This window comes from Aegilops tauschii, chromosome 1 (genome assembly GCF_002575655.3).
Source record: "Aegilops tauschii subsp. strangulata cultivar AL8/78 chromosome 1, Aet v6.0, whole genome shotgun sequence".
Taxonomy (NCBI): Eukaryota; Viridiplantae; Streptophyta; class Magnoliopsida; order Poales; family Poaceae; genus Aegilops; species Aegilops tauschii.
This window is the reverse complement of record NC_053035.3, coordinates 503,478,544-503,492,363: the sequence shown is the minus strand read 5'-3', so window position 1 is coordinate 503,492,363 and position 13,820 is coordinate 503,478,544. Positions and strand designations below refer to the sequence as shown.

Sequence of the window (13,820 nt, the reverse complement as noted above, 5' to 3'; positions counted from 1 at the left end):
GTTGTGATATGGCGTAAATTTGGACTTGGTTCAAACCAAATTTGCACAACTAGTCAACGAGTGAACCCAATGGCTAAATTTTCTGGCTCCACCCCTGAGCGAGATGCAAGTCATGTAATAGCATAGGTGGATGAGGAGAGTAGCTTGTACGCTCTTTATATTCAAACTTGTTGTTCTTCTCCTACCAATGTTAATGAATCAACACACAAAGCTCTTGCGTATTCTGAAAAAATACTACTACTAACCCTTTTCTCTCACCAGGTTGAAAAAGTTCTCTTTGATGCCCAACTTTGGATGTCCATTTTTTTTTGTTCATTGTTTTTGAGATAGCTTACCACTCATGTCAAGTGGTAACTTTGGATGTCCATTTCACTAGATCTTTCTACAAGCAGCCAAGGTTACTTATCATGATATTGAATCCATTGATCATTCTTACTACAGAAACCTTAAGTGGATGCATGAGCTGTGTATTTCTGTGCGTGTTTATGTCTACCGTTGACAGTCCACATGTGACATATTATGATATAAGTGATGTCCTGGACCTCAGTTAGTCATAAGTTTTTTGTAACCTCCTTACACATACAACATTCTTTCGCTGCAAAAATTATTTAATGTTCCAGCGAACAACTTCTTTATTTGCCATGTTTTCTTCTACTAATTCGTTATGTGCGTTTTTTTTTCTTACGAGTTTGTTATGTAATTTCAAGCCGGTGTATTACCATACACCCGATAGTTTGCTTGGCTTCTTCCACAATTCACAAACCTCACCATTCCCATGAATGGCTCGCCCATTAAATTTCCCTCCACCCAACATGGACAACCTAGTATGGAAGATTTGCACGTTGTTGGGGTTCTCCCACATTTGGGTTCATTTTTTACACCGCGAGCAGCGAAGGCAAGGAACCCTAATCCCAATCCGAACCCTCAAAAACATTTTAAACATTTTCTATACATGTTAAACATATTTAAAGTACACAATTAACAATTTTTAGAGTAAATGTTTTGATGTCTATATTTTTCATATACATCAAGAACATTTTTTATACACATTTTTATTGCATGTTTATATTTTTCCTATACACATTTATACACAGCAAGAACATGCAAATTTGAAGAAAAAATACGAATTTCAAAAGAAGTTTGTGGATTTGGATATTTTTGCGTGTTTAAAAAACACAAATTTGAAAAGTGGATTCCTCGGATTTGAAAAAAGTTTGCGGATTTCAAAAAAAATCCATGGATTTAGAAAAAGCTCATGAATTTGAATAACTATTTGTATTTGGAAAAAGTTTGTGAATCTGAAAGACGTTCAAGAATTCGATTGTTTTTGCTACTTTTAAAAAGTCGGCAAATTTGAAAAAAGGAAAACAGAAAAGTGGAAAAGAAAAACCGCCCCAGAAAAAACCTGTGGAAACCTTCTACCCGTGAGATGAGAAAAACAAAAACCGGTGCGAACGTGTATGATGCAAACAGAAAGTATTTCTTGTACACGGGCCGGGCCGTTCCAAGCTTGTACCGGCGCTTATAAGGCGGAACAACCGGCACCCGTAAACCCGACGAAAGAAACAAAAAAAAAAAGCGGCGGCGTCGGAAGGGGATCGAGCGAGCAGCGAAGGCGAGGCGAGGAACCCTAAATCCCAATCGGAACCCTCAGGGGATCCGGCGGCGGCGGAAGGTACATCGTCGTATAATTTGCTATGCACATCTCTATCTCTCTCTCTCTTGATTGATTGATTGATTGATTTCCCTTACGTCGTGTGCATCTATTGCTAGTGCTAGCTAGGATTGGAGAGGCTCGGCGGGGATCAGGCCATGGCCACGGCGCTTCGCCACGCGGCGAGGAGGTTCGGAACCAGAGCGGCGGCGGAGGCGGAGGCGGAGGCTATCATTGAGCGTAGTCCGCTGTACACTAGCACACGGATCGTCGATTCCACCACAGGCCGTGTACGTGCTGCAAAATCAACATCCTCCCCCGCCTCCCCTCCCAAGCTTTGCTAATACTACTAATATAGTACGTACAGCTTTGCTATCTAGAAAATCATACAAGAGCAAATAGATGCATTTATGATGATTCTGGCCGGCCAATGCCTTTGCTAATGTACACACTGCCTGCGGCAGGACCTCACGCCCAATCAGAGGAAAGATGCCATCTTCCGCTTGGCTCAAATCCATGCCCAGAAAGAGGACCTCTACAACACAATCGCTGCCTGGCAAGCTGACTACACTGCTAAGGGCAATGTAGTGAACCGGAAAAACAACCTTCTGCTCAAACAACTCTCTCAGCATGTCAAACCTAGACCCGATGACCCCCGCTGGTATCTCTCTCTCCCCCCCTTCACCTCACCTAATAATGCATATATTAAAACAAAAACAAAAACCTTTTTCTTTTTGATCTATTCAGGGCAAAATCCCCTGATTAAACCGTTACTAGCACCCTTATCAAGCATTTTAGAAAAAGACATCCACTACATGATTTAAAAGGATCTATTAAAACTTGGAGCTGCAATTCAATAAACTTTCTCATGGCCTAACTTAGGAATTAGTGTCGGCATGGTAAAATCCACCCTACCAATCATTTATGTATCCCATGTTGTTGTTTTTATTGCTACCACCTACCAGTTAACTGTATCACCTGATCTGCAGGCGCTCAAGTCAGCGGGCAGTATACTTTAATGATTTCCTCAAATTCACGGGGGCGGTTTTGATCGGCAAAATGGCAGGAGATGCCTTTAGTCATTACAAGGCAAAGCAAGATCATGATGGCCACAAAGGATCAAGCTAGCTTGCTGCATACAAGTCAACTAGTTAGTACCTGGTCTTGCAGAGAACCAAATCATAAGGCATATATCATGTCTGCTAGCTAGCTTCTTATCACAATTGTTAGAATGTTGTGAATGTGCCTACCGCACTTGTCGTCTCTGTTTAATTATGTTGCCGCCCTCTATCAGTGTGTGTCATATCTGTTTTGCTGATGAGTCAGTCTCGTCGAATTAAATAACTAGCTATTGGTCGCTGTATATATGTGTTTCCTCTTTCTTGGAACTCAGTGAGCCTTCATGTCTGTTTGCTGTATGTATGTGTTTCTGGTGTCACCTCTGTTTTAATATTGTGTTTGCTTGAGGAGCTTATCTCCCTCTATATGTGAGTGTGCCGTTTCTCCTGCTTATATTAAATAAGCAGCGCTTATCTCCCTCTGTCTGTGAATGTCATTTCTCTTGCTGATTAGTTGGTCTCGTCCTGATTAAATAAGTAGATACCGGTTGCTGTACTATCTGTGAATTTGTCTTGTTTCAGAATTTGTTCTTAGTTTGCCAGCAAAACCTGTGGACCTACTCAGCTTTGGTGTGAACTTGTTCAAGTCAATACTCATCTCAATGTTGTGACTGATCCTAATATGCCCTTCTAGCCGGATTTTCCCTTGAGTCTTTACTGTCCACATTCATGTTTCTAGTCATTTGAACACCGTTAGCACCACAATCAACTCCAGCAGGACATGATTCTTCATGTTTCAGATTGCTGAAGATTTCTATAACCAAGCATTTGCTTATACTGAATCACAGGAACACGAAAATCCCTGCTGCAGAAATGACATGCAGACAATGGGCCCTCCCGTCAATTTCCACTAAATAAACTTCCAAACAGTTTCCTAATAGGCAGAACATTTACGAAAACCAAAACTAAGCAGGCACATGCTTAAGAAGAACAAAACGGTATCAGGGGGACACTCGACGGCTCACAAACATGACACTCCCAAGCACAAAGCACAGCATGATTCTTAATGTCGATGGCGCCCACCCATGCTTTTATAAACAAACTTTACCATGCACTCCACATACTATCTACAAATCAAACATATAAAGCACGCTACACTACCCGCCATTCTAGCGCCTCCGCGTACGCGATGCCCGTTCGGCCGCTGGATTCGTTCCCTGTAGCTCCCTTTTGGCTGCTGGCGTGTGGTGGGCCGTTGATTTTTTTTTCACGTTCATGACTGCTTTGAGAGTGGATGACGAGTGGGGCTCGTTACGTGTGGGGTCGAGAGAATGGCGTGAAGTTCGTCCAATTCTGCCTAAGAAAAGCATCGAACGGTGAGGGGTAAAAAAGAAAAAAGCCTCGCCGGCCGCTTCGCCCAGCCGGCGCCCACTAGCTGCTCTCCCGCCGCATCCTCCCCGAGAGTCGTGGTGGCAGCACACCATCGCCCCCTCTGCTGCAAGAGATCCAGCCACCCCGGCCCTGGATCGCCGTCTCTCCTCCTTTTCCTCCTCTCTCTCCCGCGCCGCCGTCCTGCCCCCATCCATCCGTGCTCGACCCCGACCCTGGATCCCATCCCACCGGATCCGAGGTGTGTGGACGTGGGGGCGAGCTTCTCCGACGGCAGCGATGACCATCATCCAGGCCCCCTTGCTCACGGTGGAGAGACTACGACCGAGGGGATGCAGAGGAGGAGCGGGCCTCGTGGAGGAGGGGCCGCAGCTGCGGGAGCTCTCCATGGAGGAGGATTCCGTGGCGGTGGACCAGAGCGTGCGGTGGCGCGGAAGTAACAGTGGAGGCCGGAAGAGCGTGGCGGGCATCATGTGGCTGCGGTGGCCGAAGGGGCGGCGCGGCGTTGCTGCCTCTACCTCCATCCCGACCCTTTTACTCGCGCGCAGGTACCAAGTCGTCTCTCTATCTCTTGATTTGATCCCCATAAATTCTCATCTTCACCTGTGTGGATTTTGTTTTATCTATGCCTGCTATGTGTTTGAAAAAAATCCAAGCAGTATGAGGAGAAGATTTTGTGCTTGATTTAGTTTTTAGGATCTGCTGCCCCCTTTTTTTCGTTTTTGCAGCACACATCCTGTTTCATGATGAGACCCATCAATTATCTTTTCATATTTTGACAGTACTATATTGTTTACTTTGTGGAACTTTAGTTACCTGTAAGATGCAATCCACACCTTGAAATATTTGTGTTTCTGGATGCTCTGTCGTTGACCATAAAACCATGAAAGTTTGTTAATAACTTAGAAGGATATGCTTCCAGCAATGTGTTTCACGCATATTATGTACTATTAGTGTGTGAACAATATTTTTCACAGGCTATACTTGCAAGTGCATTTGCTCGTAAGGACCATTCGAAGGCCAAGCCCACAGCTTACCGCATACTGCAGGTATGGTTCCTTTTTTCTATAAATCCTTTTTTGTCACCTTAGTGAAGAACTGTTCATTTTGCAGCTCGGATTGATCTTGGGGCTTCTCCTAGGCCTACTTCTTGGAGTTGGCCTCCATACAGGTCCGAGATTATTTACAGAAGACCAGGGTGTACTGCATCATATCGACGTGGCAACACCGGTACAGTTACATTGTGCTGAATCATAAGAGTACCGCAACTCTGAATCTTGAAATGTTAATAGTTATGTTCTCATGATTTTCTTGCAGTTCATAGTACTTGCGAGTATACCCCTAAAAAAATTAGTACTTGAGAGTATGACAATCTTTTCTTATGTTTCATTACCTCAAGGCAATCTCTTGAACTAAGCAGAGTTATGTTTCCTATGTACAGTTTGTTGCTCTCACTCAACCAATCAACGCTTTAGCTTTTGTTTTCGACGGTGTCAATTATGGAGCATCAGATTTTGCATATTCTGTTTATTCATTGGCAAGTCCGCTAATTTTCCAGCTTATTTGTGCTCTAGCTTTCCAGCTTTCTCTTCTGACACATTCCATTGACTTATGTATTCTCAGATACTTGTGGTTGTTGTCAGCATCGCTTGCATTGTCATCCTCGCCAGTTACAGTGGTTTCGCTGGAATCTGGATAGTCTTGTCCATCTACATGTGCCTCCGCGTGTTTGGATTATGGAGGTAGAGTGAGGAAGCACTCTCATTTTATTATATTTTGTGAATATTTATTATTACGACGGAAACCAAACAACAAATACCCGTATTCACTAATGGCTTGTTAAAATGGGCTTTCTGGGATAAAATATGCAATAAACGAAGCCGTAATTGGTTATACCTCATTGCTCATTTTTGTTTAACTCTGGATCCCCTTTAAATAAGAATACCTACTCCGTATTTGCTTGAGTTTTCCTTTTGTATACCTGGCGTGGCTATATTTTCTATACTGGTTACAGTTTAGGTACCCTTGATTTATTTTTTCCAGGATTGAGACTGCTAGCGGGTCATGGGCTTTCCTTCGCAGCTGAACATGTAACGTGCATTCTCGTAGATAGTCCAACTTATAAGGTAGGTAGAATATTTATACTTGTAAGCAACTTTGGAGTAACCCTGTAACTTGTATGCCATATACAACTTTGGAGTTCAGACTAAGATTTGGTGCGTCAGTATATGAAATCTACTATAAATCAAAAGCCAATATAAAGGTATGCTCCACCTTGATTGTCGCTACTATGTTCCACTCCTATATTGACCAGGGAAAGTTGTATATTATGCCAATTTTTCCTTCAATTTACTACTGTGTTTAAAGTGTATGTATCGAACGAACCAATTCCTTCAGTTATATCAGTACATATTAAAACGAAAAGGTGTATATGAACATAAGCATTCATACGAACTAAAATTGTTTGTCATCCATTCCTTTCCTGCGGGTCATTCAACATCTCATCTCACAACACACATGCCACATAACCTGGCGAGCTCACGCCTTACTCAGTTCTATGTACCAGCTATGTAGCTTTATTCACTGAACTGAGATGATGTTTGTGCTCAGTTAGATGTTGCTTGCTCGATTTTGACCATGCTTGATGCAATAATGAATCTATTTGATATGGGACCTATCTATTCTTTGATGATGTTTGGTTACAAATCCTGGAGCTATTCTTTTTGTATTGAGAATACTACCTTTTATCACCTTATTTGGTTGCAGTTCATCTTTGCAATTAGTTGTGTTAGTAAACTAAACCGAGAATTTTGTTAACTTTTTATGGCTTGGGATCTTGCAGCTGCTGCGGCTTGCTGTGTGTGTGGTGAGGGTTACTTCTCCTGGTGCAGTAATACCATTTTGGAGTGTCCAGTGTTTGCAACTATAATTATCTACAACCTCTGCTAACAGGGCTCCGGTTCAGAGAAAATCAAAGGGACAAACAAAGTAAGATGCAAATAAAATTATCCACTTGGCTATGATTTTCGTACTGATGTGATTTGGCCTGCTAGAGTAACTACTTTCTGTATGCTCAGTTTTGCGCCTCGTGTGTTGTTTAGACGCTGAGGGCCGTTCTTCAATATGTAGGCCCGGATGCACGTTTGTTGGTAGATCAGTTTAAGGTGCTTTTATTGAACCAAAAGTTAATGTTGTTGGCCTTGACAGACTGCCAGCCCTCAAAGAGGTCGTTCAGCCTCCAAGGAGAAGGGAACTGATGGATGCCAGGGAAAGAAACTAGGTGAAGATCTGATGCTTAATCGAGTAAGCATCCTCTTCTTATCACTCTACTTTGTCGGTTGTCCACTGAAATGGTATGATCAGAATATTCCTCGAATTTGCTCCATGACATCTTGCTTGCCATGTGGTCACCTTACCTCAAAATTGACATATTAATCAATGAATTACTGCTTAGGCAAGGGTTTGTAGTCCCAGTAAACTATAAAACCAAATAATTGTTCCAAAATTTCGAATTTACCTTTGCACATGTAGAAGAGCATCATAGATTGTTTAGACTTGGTGTTCCAAAAAAGTATAGTCGTATGGTCAGACGCCGGTTCTTATTTGGTTTAGAGGTATGCTACTCCAAACATATGTTCATTTTGGGTTTAGATTTTGTAGATTGAACTAATGCGATACAAAAATTATCCGTCACCTGAAAGGTTCTTCCCTGTTGGTTTCGGGATTAGTATTTTGATCTCTGTTTGAAAAAGGACAAACAAGAACAGACTCACTAACACCCTCAGGTTCCTCCCTGTTGGTTTCAACATCAGTATTTTGATCTCTGTTTGAAAACTATTAGAAAGGGACAGATAAGAACACACTCATTAACACCCTCTAATATCTTTTTAATTATGAACTCAGTTAGCTGAACTTTATCGCATAGATTTCTAATGGTTTAATATGTAGTTGTTTTTCGTAATTTCAGTTGACTAGCTCTATGAATATAAAACATAAATAATTGTCTGCTATTCACTTAAGGTTCATATACTTTGGGATTTTCAGTTAGAACGATTTCTTAAGTATCCACATCTATTGGGCGGCTTGAGAATTCAGTTTTTTTCGTATGACACCAGACTAGGTACAACTAATATGGCGCCATCTTTGCTTCAGTCTATGTATACTTTGCCTTTTGGCCTCTGTAGCAAGTCAAAGTAGTAGCTGTTGTCCAGATGCATTATTTCATTATCTTTGTTCATGCTTTTGTTTGCAGCAGTTATTTTTTTGAAAAGGTCTTTTTATTGGAGTCAACTACACAACAGCTCGATGTCTCTATCAAGGAAGATTTCAGTTGAATTTAGATGCTTACTGAGACAAAATTTCCCTTTTTGATCGACCTGACACCTATGCCCAGTTTCTGACAAAGCAGAGATGATCTTACTTCTGTCAAAGAGTATTGTTTATATGTGACGCTAATATCTTGGTTCTCCATTTTCTAGCACTTTAACTGGCAGAGGTTAGCAGATTTTTGGCTCTGTATCCTAGCAGCTATCTCTCGATTATATAATGAGGTATTGCTTTTTCCTGTGCATGTGTAATTTGTTGTGGATTTTGGTTAGGCGTCGTTAACAGTTTGACAGGATTTAAGCGGTGTAGAAGGCGGGAGACACTTCAAGAAATTCAGCAGGGACGTGTAATGAGTGATTGACAGTGCCAACAAACATGATGATCCAACTAATTCAGCTGCATCATTTATACTGCCAGCCTTTTATTAATGTGTATTTTATTTTATTTTATTTTCATCAAGGAAACTGATTTACTTTCCTTGTGATGATGTGCTTGTTTCACAAAGATTATGAGAATTCAAATCATCATCCACTTTGATTTTTATCCCCCCCCCCCCCCCCCAATACCCATATAATACTTGGTTCTAATCATAGTTTTAAATAGCCGGCTATAGCGGAGCTGCTATAGCCTTTTGAGCAGGGTGCCGCTAAATGATCTCATGTACAAATAGCCCGCTATAGCTGATTTTGAGGTCTGATGCTATTTGACATAGCCCGCTATTTAAAACGTTGGTTCTAATTGGGTTTTTGCGCCATGGGCGCAACGGGTCATCTAGTACTAAGAAACTTGCAACACTTAACTAGAAGGGGCACTCAGTGTTGAAGGTGACTATAAGTTGCTGTCCAGAACCATATGGGGAGATCCTGGAAACGAAGAATTTGGATATGGAGTAGGAGTAAGGATCAATTAAAATTACGAAACCATTTTTATTTTTTCGATGAACAGGGAGGTAACCTCCCTGGCTCCATTTTCTCATAGACAAAACGAAACTAGTCAATACAGAGGCCTCAACCCAAAGCTGCCAGAGCACCGAAAAGCACAAAAAGAAAGTAACATGCTAGGTTCTAGGTCTGCAAGACCTTATAAATGTGTTGATTCCACGGTCAAAGGTATCATAATCTGCTTCTAAGGGTCTGTTTGGATGGTTAGTTTTTGGTCTAAATTACTCCCTCCGTAAACAAATACAAAAGTGTTTCTTATATTAATTGTACTGGTGCCTAGAGGGCCTGATATTTGTTCATCCTATGAACAATCTCACCTACTGACATATGGATTTGCTGACATTGATCTTGCATGCTGAAGGAAATATGCCCTAGAGGCAATAATAAAGTTATTATTTATTTCCTTATATCATGATAAATGTTTATTATTCATGCTAGAATTGTATTAACCGGAAACATCATACATGTGTGAATACATAGACAAACAGAGTGTCACTAGTATGCCTCTACTTGACTAGCTCGTTGATCAAAGATGATTATGTTTCCTAGCCATAGACATGAGTTGTCATTTGATTAACGGGATCACATCATTAGGAGAATGATGTGATTGACTTGACCCAATCCGTTAGCTTAGCACTCGATCGTTTAGTATGTTGCTATTGCTTTCTTCATGACTTATACATGTTCCTATGACTATGAGATTATGCAACTCCCGTTTACCGGAGGAACACTTTGTGTGCTACCAAACGTCACAACGTAACTGGGTGATTATAAAGGTGCTCTACAGGTGTCTCCGAAGGTACTTGTTGGGTTGGCGTATTTCGAGATTGGGATTTGTCACTCCGATTGTCGGAGAGGTATCTCTGGGCCCTCTCGGTAATGCACATCACTTAAGCCTTGCAAGCATTGCAACTAATGAGTTTGTTGCCAGATGATGTATTACGGAACGAGTAAAGAGACTTGCCGGTAACGAGATTGAACTAGGTATTAAGATACCGACGATCGAATCTCGGGCAAGTAACATACCGATGACAAAGGGAACAACGTATGTTGTTATGCGGTTTGACCGATAAAGATCTTCGTAGATTATGTGGGAGCCAATATGGGCATCCAGGTCCCGCTATTGGTTATTGACCGGAGACGTGTCTCGGTCATGTCTACATAGTTCTCGAACCCGTAGGGTCCGCATGCTTAACGTTACGATGACAGTTTTATTATGAGTTTATGAGTTTTGATGTACCGAAGGAGTTCGGAGTCCCAAATGAGATCGGGGACATGACGAGGAGTCTCGAAATGGTCAAGACGTAAAGATCGATATATTGGACGACTATATTCGGACATCGGAAAGGTTCCGAGTGATTCGGGTATTTTTTGGAGTACCGGAGAGTTACGGGAATTCGTATTGGGCCTTAATGGGCCATACGGGAAAGGAGAGAAAGGCCCCAAAGGGTGGCCGCACCCCTCCCCATGGACTAGTCCGAATTGGACTAGGGAGGGGGGGGGGGGCGCCCCCTTCCTTCCTTCTCCTTCTCCCTTCCCTTCTCCTACTCCAACAAGGAAAGGAGGAGTCCTACTCCCGGAGTAGGACTCCCCCCCTTGGCGCGCCCTCCTCCTAGGCCGGCCGCCTCCCCCGTTGCTCCTTTATATACGGGGGCAGGGGGGCACCCCATACACAACAATTGATCTATTGATCTCTTAGCCGTGTGAGGTGCCCCCCTCCACCATATTACACCTCGATAATATCGTAGCGGTGCTTAGGCGAAGCCCTGCGTCGGTAGAACATCATCGTCGTCACCACGCCGTCGTGCTGACGAAACTCTCCCTCAACACTCGGCTGGATCGGAGTTCGAGGGACGTCATCGAGCTGAACGTGTGCTGAACTCGGAGGTGCCGTGCGTTCGGTACTTGATCGGTCGGATCGTGAAGACGTACGACTACATCAACCGCGTTGTGTTAACGCTTCCGCTTTCGGTCTACGAGGGTACGTGGACAACACTCTCCCCTCTCGTTGCTATGCATCACCATGATCTTGTGTGTGCGTAGGAAATTTTTGAAATTACTACGTCCCCCAACACATGCTAACTCAAGGCAATGGTCATGTACACAGGTAACAGACAAGTCAGCCCAATGTACGGCGTGCTGCTATGTAAAATGGACGCACATGACGAGCTGAGAGCATCTCTAGCAGACCCCGTATAATGCCGACCCGCATAACGCGTTTACAGTTCGAGAAAGAACTGTTTTGCGGAGCGAAATCATGCGCTGTAGAATAGACCCCGTATATGAAACTGCATAATTTGAAGAAAAAAAACTTTCACGGGAGAAATTGCAACCACACTGATCATTCATAGTTCATCCCATACTACATGATCATACATACATTCTACTACTACTACTAGAGGGGGGTGGGGGATCTGCGGGCTCGAGGCGGCTACCAAAATGGACGAGCTCGTGGCGGCGAGGCCCACGCGGTGGAGGAGCTCAGTCCTCCTCGTCGGAGCTGACTGGCGACATCTAAACTTCTATTGAGTTGTACTTTGTAGTTGGTTTGAGTTTGGGTCTCAAGCACCCGTCTATTTTTTCAGTAGAATGATAGACATTTTCATACATATATCAAGAAAAGGAATATAAAAGTTTGGCTAGATAAACATAAATAGGTAGCTAAACTTCCATTGAGCTGAGATGACGTTGCCTCAAAGAATAAGAATACTGGAAACACATTTGAGCTTGATCTCAAATTGATAGAGCATTAATAAGCTGTACAATATTGTTCGTGTAGAATAGTAAACTATGTCAATGACAAATGCGAAAAGTTACATTTGGCTCAAGATGTACATGTGCTAACAATGTATCGTAACAGAAGAAAATACCAACATCCAAGTGCTCTCAGAAATGCTCGTCTGCCTCACACGAAGTCCATCTGGTGCACAATTATTTGTTGCAACGAAACAGTGGCTTCTAGGTCAAAATTATCCCAAGTGAACACAATTAGTTTTTTCTTGGAACTTATGACTACTAAAACTTTGTCCTTCTCCGCTTAGCTCTAAAACATTGTGGCGCACCATGGTAAACGATAGATGAAGTTTTTTTTTTCTGCAGTGAGAAATAGATGTAGCTTCACTTAGCTAGCTCCACGGTTTGTCAATCTGCACGGTGCAAATATGCAACTGGCCATAGAAAAATTTACAGTTAGATGCTTGAAATAGTTCAGTTGCCATATTTTAGTCAACAGAATCCATTTATATGAAGTCATCTCATTCTACAACAAATATCAATTGGAAATCAGGTCTCCCCCATCCAGTGCAGTACAACTCAGCTTTTCCTGCATCGACGGTTGCTCCAGTCATCCCATCACCTTCAAGCAGATTAATCCGAGCTGCAGATTCCATCGGTAACAACAGGCCAACCCACCAGTTAATAAAAAGCAGTTGCGTTCAAACGCCGAGACGGTATACACATAAGGCTAAGGCTATGTTTGGTTGCGGGGCCGGGGCAGAGATTTTCCAGGGCTACAAAGCACGGGCTTGACTTTTCTAGACACACTCTAATCCACGGAGTATTCCTCGGGAATCTTTGGACATCATTTGGGGCGTGTTTGGTTGCAGTCTTGAACAGTGCTCGCGTTGCATACACATCTCAACCCAGCCTGACTTTAAAAAAACAGCCTCATATGCGACATCTGCGAGTTGTTTGGTTCCCTGCATATGGACTTCCTGCATTAGGGGATCAACTTTGGCATGTTGTTTGGTTACCTGCATTGTCTCGGCGCATGCAACTACACGATGTTTGGTTGCCCGCATGAGGTATGATTAAGAGCTAGCACTTGCACTTAGCACACAGGGTTAAGAGCTAGCAGAGGAAGGGGGAGAAGAAATGTAGTGTGCGTCGGACCATGGCGACTGCGGTGGATAGTGGTCGCAGCGCCGTGTCCGACATGACGAGCATGGAGTCGTGGACGAGCGACCCCGTCGGCGGCACCGTGAGCGACACCGTCGGCGAACTAGTTGCGGTGCTCGCGCAAAGACAGTGGACAGAGGAGGAGAATGCAGTGCTCGTGACATGATATCGTCCGTGCAGTGGACGAGAGAGGAGGCCCAGATGATCGACGCCGGGAACGACTCCAGTGTAGTAGGGCGAGAGAGAGGAGGCCAAGATGATCGACCCCGTCGGTGGCGCGGCGAACTGCAGTGTGCACGAAGGCAGATGACACAAGAAAGCAGTGTGCGCGCCATTGCGGCGTCAGTGCAGCAGGAGGACGACAGAGAGTAGACCGAGATGAGCGATGCCGGAAACGACTCTAGTGTAGTAGGACGTGGGCAAGGAGATCAAGGGGAAGAGCTTCGGTGTCGAGAGGAACGAATAGGAGAGCTCTGAGTAGAGGACAGAGGAGCTCGACATGGCAGCGTCAGTGCAGTAGACTGATGTTCATAGAGAGATGAAGCTACGATCGTC

General features: G+C 43.4%; 1 protein-coding gene and 1 long non-coding RNA gene across 7 annotated transcripts; both read left to right on the top strand.

Moving 5' to 3' along the window:
• Positions 1 to 1,535: 1,535 nt before the first annotated feature.
• On the top strand, positions 1,536 to 3,042 carry LOC109775860 (uncharacterized). 2 transcript variants are annotated; one of them, XR_005760561.2, is made up of 4 exons: positions 1,536 to 1,675; positions 1,774 to 2,011; positions 2,119 to 2,315; positions 2,644 to 3,042. It is a non-coding gene; the product is annotated as an uncharacterized lncRNA (long non-coding RNA). The 2 variants fall into 2 exon arrangements; XR_012188680.1 differs by having other exon boundaries at positions 1,537 to 1,675; positions 1,774 to 1,944.
• Positions 3,043 to 3,734: 692 nt separating this feature from the next.
• On the top strand, positions 3,735 to 8,970 carry LOC120972901 (uncharacterized). 5 transcript variants are annotated; one of them, XM_073503121.1, is made up of 7 exons: positions 3,735 to 4,649; positions 5,079 to 5,150; positions 5,215 to 5,331; positions 5,725 to 7,089; positions 7,309 to 7,404; positions 8,580 to 8,651; positions 8,721 to 8,970. In XM_073503121.1, the coding sequence occupies exons 1-3, from the start codon at positions 4,381 to 4,383 to the stop codon at positions 5,222 to 5,224; spliced, it is 351 nt and encodes a 116-aa protein (XP_073359222.1). In that variant the 5' UTR covers positions 3,735 to 4,380; the 3' UTR covers positions 5,225 to 5,331; positions 5,725 to 7,089; positions 7,309 to 7,404; positions 8,580 to 8,651; positions 8,721 to 8,970. The 5 variants fall into 5 exon arrangements, with proteins under 5 accessions (XP_073359222.1, XP_073359218.1, XP_073359214.1 ...); XM_073503117.1 differs by having other exon boundaries at positions 8,580 to 8,970; XM_073503113.1 differs by having other exon boundaries at positions 8,357 to 8,970.
• The last annotated feature ends 4,850 nt before the right edge of the window (positions 8,971 to 13,820 follow it).

What these genes read in the sequence shown, in the direction of transcription:
- LOC120972901 (XM_073503121.1), top strand. Translation starts at nt 4,381, where the DNA reads ATGACCATCATCCAGGCCCCCTTGCTCACGGTGGAGAGACTACGACCG. An exon ending in ACCCTTTTACTCGCGCGCAG is followed by an intron (nt 4,650 to 5,078) that starts GTACCAAGTCGT and finishes TATTTTTCACAG; the next exon opens with GCTATACTTGCAAGTGCATT.